At 47.1% G+C, this 7,835-nt stretch overlaps 1 protein-coding gene across 1 annotated transcript in view; it reads left to right on the top strand.

Moving 5' to 3' along the window:
- Positions 1 to 2,474: 2,474 nt before the first annotated feature.
- Positions 2,475 to 7,835, top strand: part of cpvl (carboxypeptidase vitellogenic like) — a 14,778-nt gene continuing 9,417 nt past the window's right edge. The window contains exons 1-2 of the mRNA XM_054621800.1: positions 2,475 to 2,575; positions 2,668 to 2,849. Coding sequence (XP_054477775.1) covers positions 2,571 to 2,575; positions 2,668 to 2,849 — 187 coding nt within the window. The 5' untranslated portion in view covers positions 2,475 to 2,570. The remainder of the gene's footprint in view (positions 2,576 to 2,667; positions 2,850 to 7,835) is intronic.

Genomic DNA, 7,835 nt, shown 5'->3' with positions numbered 1-7,835 from the left:
GTTTGCAGAATCCAAAACAAACACTTTTTTTTATTTTTTTTATGTTGAAATAAACAGTTATATCATATTCATGCAAAGATCCAACTATCTGACCACAGTGTTCAAGCTTTGGCATATTTTCATCAGATGTCATGTTATGTTGAAAGAGACAGAATGATTGTAAGGGTTTTAGCGCCACCTGGTGGGGCTGCTTTACATTACATTACATTTACATTACATTACATTTACATTACATTACATTACATTTACATTACATTACATTTACATTACATTACAGTCATTTAGCAGACGCTTTACACACCTTTTTTTATTCCCAGGGATCACATGGGCTGAATAAAAAGATGGATGAATGTATTTGCAACTAAACTATAAGCAACTATATGTTACCAAAAAAGAAAATGAGCTGCAGCAGCATTGCAGACTGATAGACCTGAGAAACCTATCAAAGCTGAATCCATTTTTTTTTTACATTCCACCAAGACAGAATTAAGTAAATCCATCTCTGTATACACAGCTTTGTAAGCAGCAGAGAGTTGTGTTGCAGTCACCACCTCCTCACCTGCTCACATGAGCTGTCACATCCCACAATGTTCTTTCAGATGCAAGTAGCTCCCAGTGTGCACTTCACTGTAAAACAAAAAGGTGTCTGTCAGCAGGGCACCCAGCTTCATTTGGAGTTATTCCGCCCCCTAGTGGCCAAACATTAACAACTGCAGCTTTAAAAATCCAGGCATTTCTACAAAAAATATTTTAGTTAGTTGCTGATGGACACTAATAGCTATTTTTTTTATAAGGCAAGCATTCTGACATTGGGACAGTATTAACAATTAATATGAGGCCCTGTTGCTGTGCATGCTGGCTCACTGGCTTACTGGACACTTACTGGACACAAAGAACGGACCAGAGTCATTGTTGACGTTATAGGTAACTCCAGTGCTTTTCCTACTATTACAAGTGAGAATGTCTGCAGTGAAAAGTCCTATAATATATAATAGGCTATACAGGAAAGTCTAAAGATATTGTGAGGGTTTCTAACATACATAGTCGCATTTTTAAAGCTACATTCATCAATTTTAGGCCCCTGGGTGACTGGCGCATTGCTCACACATACAGTATTATCAACAACATTTTATTATGGCTAAAAATGATCAACTTACACATCCAGCAGTCATGGAGCAATGGTTTTATCCCACCGGAGTTGTGTTTCTTGTAACCTGATGAATCCAAATCCATTTTTCAGCCGTCTTTTTCCTCTGGTTTGGTCGATACCAACTCCTGAAAAATACATTTTTAACTTTTATCTTTTATACTAACCTGGTCACTAATTATACCTTTAATTGTGCGCTAATGTTGAGAACCAATTTTCCATTGAGGACATTTGACATTGGAAGGTACCTGCTTGGTTGACAGGTATCCCAGCCTTTCACAGTTACCTAACTTTTCTATCCTCTACTTTTTGAGAGGACAGTGACACTATGAATAACAACTGCCACATTTAAATGTGATAATTGCCACATTTCTACAAAAAAAATAGTTTATTCATTCAAGGATTTATTGCTATATTTATTTGTTTTGAGAATTTTCCCCAGCACCAGGGCTATATACTTTCATTTGCATGGTGGGACACTTAATTTAGCTGTTTTATTATGTCAAAATACACTTTGTAGCTAAAATATCTCTTAAAAAAGCCCAAATATTAGACCTTAATGCTCACCCTCAACACTTATCATAGACTATACAAACAGTAGTATAATACATTATAACGCAATAATAACTTATAACGTAACAACAGCAGTCTAAGCTTCTTATCCCATGTGTTCTGCTCATCAACACCTGACGTTTAACGTTAGATAAACAGCCTTTAAACAAACAGTTAAACAACAGTTTACCTACCAAATGAGACCAATCTTCTGTGAAATAGGGATGTGTCGGAAGTTTCCTTCAAGACCACGTTGAGGACTCAAAGATAAGATAAGATAAGATAAGATAAGATAAGATAAGATAAGATAAGATAAGATAATCCTTTATTAGTCCCGCAGCAGGGAAATTTGCAAAGTGCACACAAGAGAAAGTAGAAGAAGACAAGATAAAAATAAAAAATGAAAAATAAAAATAAAATAAAACAAGTATTATAAATAAGCAATAAAAAAAACAGTAGAAAAAACAACAATAACTGAAATATTATATTTACAGACAGAGAAAAAAACAACAACTATTTTTAACTATTTTTAACTTTTTTAACTATTATTGCACAGTGTAATGTGTAATGTATTGCACAGGTTTTTATTGTCATGTTATTATTGTCATGTTATTATTGTCATGTGTCATGTGGTCTGCTGGGAGCAGAGCTGGTTGTGCAGCCTGACCTGACCTGCAGTACCTCTCCTTCACCACCGGGGGTGAATGAAGGACCTGCAGTACCTCTCCTTCACCACCGGGGTACCACAACAACGACCACGTGACCTGATGTGTCACATGACCTGCACAGAGCTGGGTCATGTGACTCAGTCTTACTTTCTGACCAATTTAAAGACGTCTCTCTGTCAAACGGCTGAGTTTGATCCTTTAACATGAGGTGAGTTTTGTGTCCAGGCTGCTTTGAAATGCGAGAGAAGGTTCACACATGACTGACCTCCTGTATTCTGACACCCACTGTTGTACATGCAGGCTGTGTGCGGACACTCTGGGGTTCCTCTTTCTCTGGGCCTGTCTGGACTCGACCCACTCACGGAGCTGCTCGTCGTCCTTTTTCTGCCGAAAATCTCACCGTGTCAGCGGCCTGAATGGAGACGACCCCGGGTCTCCTCTCTTCCTCACTCCGTACCTGGAGAAGGGCTCCATAGATGAAGGTATTAGACCCTCACCTCCTCTGTCCTTACACCCTCACCTCCTCTGTCCTTACACCCTCACATCCTCTGTCCTTAGACCCTCACATCCTCTGTCCTTAGACCCTCACATCCTCTGTCCTTAGACCCTCACATCCTCTGTCCTTACACCCTCACATCCTCTGTCCTTACACCCTCACATCCTCTGTCCTTACACCCTCACATCCTCTGTCCTTACACCCTCACATCCTCTGTCCTTACACCCTCACATCCTCTGTCCTTACACCCTCACATCCTCTGTCCTTAGACCCTCACATCCTCTGTCCTTAGACCCTCACATCCTCTGTCCTTACACCCTCACATCCTCTGTCCTTACACCCTCACCTCCTCTGTCCTTAGACCCTCACATCCTCTGTCCTTACACCCTCACATCCTCTGTCCTTACACCCTCACATCCTCTGTCCTTAGACCCTCACATCCTCTGTCCTTACACCCTCACCTCCTCTGTCCTTACACCCTCACATCCTCTGTCCTTACACCCTCACATCCTCTGTCCTTACACCCTCACATCCTCTGTCCTTACACCCTCACATCCTCTGTCCTTACACCCTCACATCCTCTGTCCTTACACCCTCACATCCTCTGTCCTTACACCCTCACATCCTCTGTCCTTACACCCTCACATCCTCTGTCCTTACACCCTCACATCCTCTGTCCTTACACCCTCACATCCTCTGTCCTTACACCCTCACATCCTCTGTCCTTACACCCTCACATCCTCTGTCCTTACACCCTCACATCCTCTGTCCTTAGACCCTCACATCCTCTGTCCTTAGACCCTCACATCCTCTGTCCTTACACCCTCACATCCTCTGTCCTTACACCCTCACATCCTCTGTCCTTACACCCTCACATCCTCTGTCCTTACACCCTCACATCCTCTGTCCTTACACCCTCACATCCTCTGTCCTTACACCCTCACATCCTCTGTCCTTAGACCCTCACATCCTCTGTCCTTAGACCCTCACATCCTCTGTCCTTACACCCTCACATCCTCTGTCCTTACACCCTCACATCCTCTGTCCTTACACCCTCACATCCTCTGTCCTTAGACCCTCACATCCTCTGTCCTTACACCCTCACATCCTCTGTCCTTACACCCTCACATCCTCTGTCCTTACACCCTCACATCCTCTGTCCTTAGACCCTCACATCCTCTGTCCTTACACCCTCACATCCTCTGTCCTTAGACCCTCACATCCTCTGTCCTTACACCCTCACATCCTCTGTCCTTACACCCTCACATCCTCTGTCCTTACACCCTCACATCCTCTGTCCTTACACCCTCACATCCTCTGTCCTTACACCCTCACATCCTCTGTCCTTACACCCTCACATCCTCTGTCCTTACACCCTCACATCCTCTGTCCTTACACCCTCACATCCTCTGTCCTTACACCCTCACATCCTCTGTCCTTACACCCTCACATCCTCTGTCCTTACACCCTCACATCCTCTGTCCTTAGACCCTCACATCCTCTGTCCTTACACCCTCACATCCTCTGTCCTTACACCCTCACATCCTCTGTCCTTACACCCTCACATCCTCTGTCCTTACACCCTCACATCCTCTGTCCTTACACCCTCACATCCTCTGTCCTTACACCCTCACATCCTCTGTCCTTAGACCCTCACCTCCTCTGTCCTTACACCCTCACATCCTCTGTCCTTACACCCTCACATCCTCTGTCCTTACACCCTCACATCCTCTGTCCTTAGACCCTCACATCCTCTGTCCTTAGACCCTCACATCCTCTGTCCTTACACCCTCACATCCTCTGTCCTTACACCCTCACATCCTCTGTCCTTAGACCCTCACCTCCTCTGTCCTTAGACCCTCACATCCTCTGTCCTTAGACCCTCACATCCTCTGTCCTTACACCCTCACATCCTCTGTCCTTAGACCCTCACATCCTCTGTCCTTACACCCTCTCACATCCTCTGTCCTTAGACCCTCACATCCTCTGTCCTTACACCCTCACATCCTCTGTCCTTACACCCTCACATCCTCTGTCCTTAGACCCTCACATCCTCTGTCCTTACACCCTCACATCCTCTGTCCTTACACCCTCACATCCTCTGTCCTTACACCCTCACATCCTCTGTCCTTACACCCTCACATCCTCTGTCCTTAGACCCTCACATCCTCTGTCCTTACACCCTCACATCCTCTGTCCTTACACCCTCACATCCTCTGTCCTTACACCCTCACATCCTCTGTCCTTAGACCCTCACATCCTCTGTCCTTACACCCTCACATCCTCTGTCCTTACACCCTCACATCCTCTGTCCTTAGACCCTCACATCCTCTGTCCTTACACCCTCACATCCTCTGTCCTTACACCCTCACATCCTCTGTCCTTACACCCTCACATCCTCTGTCCTTACACCCTCACATCCTCTGTCCTTAGACCCTCACATCCTCTGTCCTTAGACCCTCACATCCTCTGTCCTTAGACCCTCACATCCTCTGTCCTTACACCCTCACATCCTCTGTCCTTACACCCTCACATCCTCTGTCCTTACACCCTCACCTCCTCTGTCCTTACACCCTCACATCCTCTGTCCTTACACCCTCACATCCTCTGTCCTTACACCCTCACATCCTCTGTCCTTACACCCTCACATCCTCTGTCCTTACACCCTCACATCCTCTGTCCTTACACCCTCACATCCTCTGTCCTTACACCCTCACATCCTCTGTCCTTACACCCTCACATCCTCTGTCCTTAGACCCTCACATCCTCTGTCCTTACACCCTCACATCCTCTGTCCTTACACCCTCACATCCTCTGTCCTTACACCCTCACATCCTCTGTCCTTACACCCTCACATCCTCTGTCCTTACACCCTCACATCCTCTGTCCTTACACCCTCACATCCTCTGTCCTTAGACCCTCACATCCTCTGTCCTTACACCCTCACATCCTCTGTCCTTACACCCTCACATCCTCTGTCCTTAGACCCTCACATCCTCTGTCCTTAGACCCTCACATCCTCTGTCCTTAGACCCTCACATCCTCTGTCCTTACACCCTCACATCCTCTGTCCTTACACCCTCACATCCTCTGTCCTTAGACCCTCACATCCTCTGTCCTTACACCCTCACATCCTCTGTCCTTAGACCCTCACATCCTCTGTCCTTACACCCTCACATCCTCTGTCCTTACACCCTCACATCCTCTGTCCTTACACCCTCACATCCTCTGTCCTTACACCCTCACATCCTCTGTCCTTAGACCCTCACATCCTCTGTCCTTACACCCTCACATCCTCTGTCCTTAGACCCTCACATCCTCTGTCCTTACACCCTCACATCCTCTGTCCTTAGACCCTCACATCCTCTGTCCTTACACCCTCACATCCTCTGTCCTTACACCCTCACATCCTCTGTCCTTACACCCTCACATCCTCTGTCCTTACACCCTCACATCCTCTGTCCTTAGACCCTCACATCCTCTGTCCTTACACCCTCACATCCTCTGTCCTTACACCCTCACATCCTCTGTCCTTAGACCCTCACATCCTCTGTCCTTAGACCCTCACATCCTCTGTCCTTACACCCTCACATCCTCTGTCCTTAGACCCTCACATCCTCTGTCCTTAGACCCTCACATCCTCTGTCCTTACACCCTCACATCCTCTGTCCTTACACCCTCACATCCTCTGTCCTTACACCCTCACATCCTCTGTCCTTAGACCCTCACATCCTCTGTCCTTACACCCTCACATCCTCTGTCCTTAGACCCTCACATCCTCTGTCCTTACACCCTCACATCCTCTGTCCTTAGACCCTCACATCCTCTGTCCTTACACCCTCACATCCTCTGTCCTTAGACCCTCACCTCCTCTGTCCTTAGACCCTCACATCCTCTGTCCTTACACCCTCACATCCTCTGTCCTTACACCCTCACATCCTCTGTCCTTAGACCCTCACATCCTCTGTCCTTAGACCCTCACATCCTCTGTCCTTACACCCTCACATCCTCTGTCCTTACACCCTCACATCCTCTGTCCTTAGACCCTCACATCCTCTGTCCTTACACCCTCACATCCTCTGTCCTTACACCCTCACATCCTCTGTCCTTAGACCCTCACATCCTCTGTCCTTAGACCCTCACATCCTCTGTCCTTAGACCCTCACATCCTCTGTCCTTACACCCTCACATCCTCTGTCCTTAGACCCTCACATCCTCTGTCCTTACACCCTCACATCCTCTGTCCTTAGACCCTCACATCCTCTGTCCTTACACCCTCACATCCTCTGTCCTTAGACCCTCACATCCTCTGTCCTTAGACCCTCACCTCCTCTGTCCTTAGACCCTCACATCCTCTGTCCTTAGACCCTCACATCCTCTGTCCTTACACCCTCACATCCTCTGTCCTTAGACCCTCACATCCTCTGTCCTTAGACCCTCACATCCTCTGTCCTTAGACCCTCACATCCTCTGTCCTTAGACCCTCACATCCTCTGTCCTTACACCCTCACCTCCTCTGTCCTTAGACCCTCACATCCTCTGTCCTTACACCCTCACATCCTCTGTCCTTACACCCTCACATCCTCTGTCCTTAGACCCTCACCTCCTCTGTCCTTACACCCTCACATCCTCTGTCCTTAGACCCTCACATCCTCTGTCCTTAGACCCTCACATCCTCTGTCCTTACACCCTCACATCCTCTGTCCTTACACCCTCACATCCTCTGTCCTTAGACCCTCACATCCTCTGTCCTTAGACCCTCACATCCTCTGTCCTTACACCCTCACATCCTCTGTCCTTAGACCCTCACATCCTCTGTCCTTAGACCCTCACATCCTCTGTCCTTACACCCTCACATCCTCTGTCCTTAGACCCTCACATCCTCTGTCCTTACACCCTCACATCCTCTGTCCTTACACCCTCACATCCTCTGTCCTTAGACCCTCACATCCTCTGTCCTTAGACCCTCACA

Source organism: Anoplopoma fimbria, chromosome 20 (genome assembly GCF_027596085.1).
Source record: "Anoplopoma fimbria isolate UVic2021 breed Golden Eagle Sablefish chromosome 20, Afim_UVic_2022, whole genome shotgun sequence".
NCBI classification, from domain to species: Eukaryota; Metazoa; Chordata; class Actinopteri; order Perciformes; family Anoplopomatidae; genus Anoplopoma; species Anoplopoma fimbria.
Note: the sequence above shows the minus strand (reverse complement) of the source record. Positions and strands in the feature narration are given on the sequence as shown.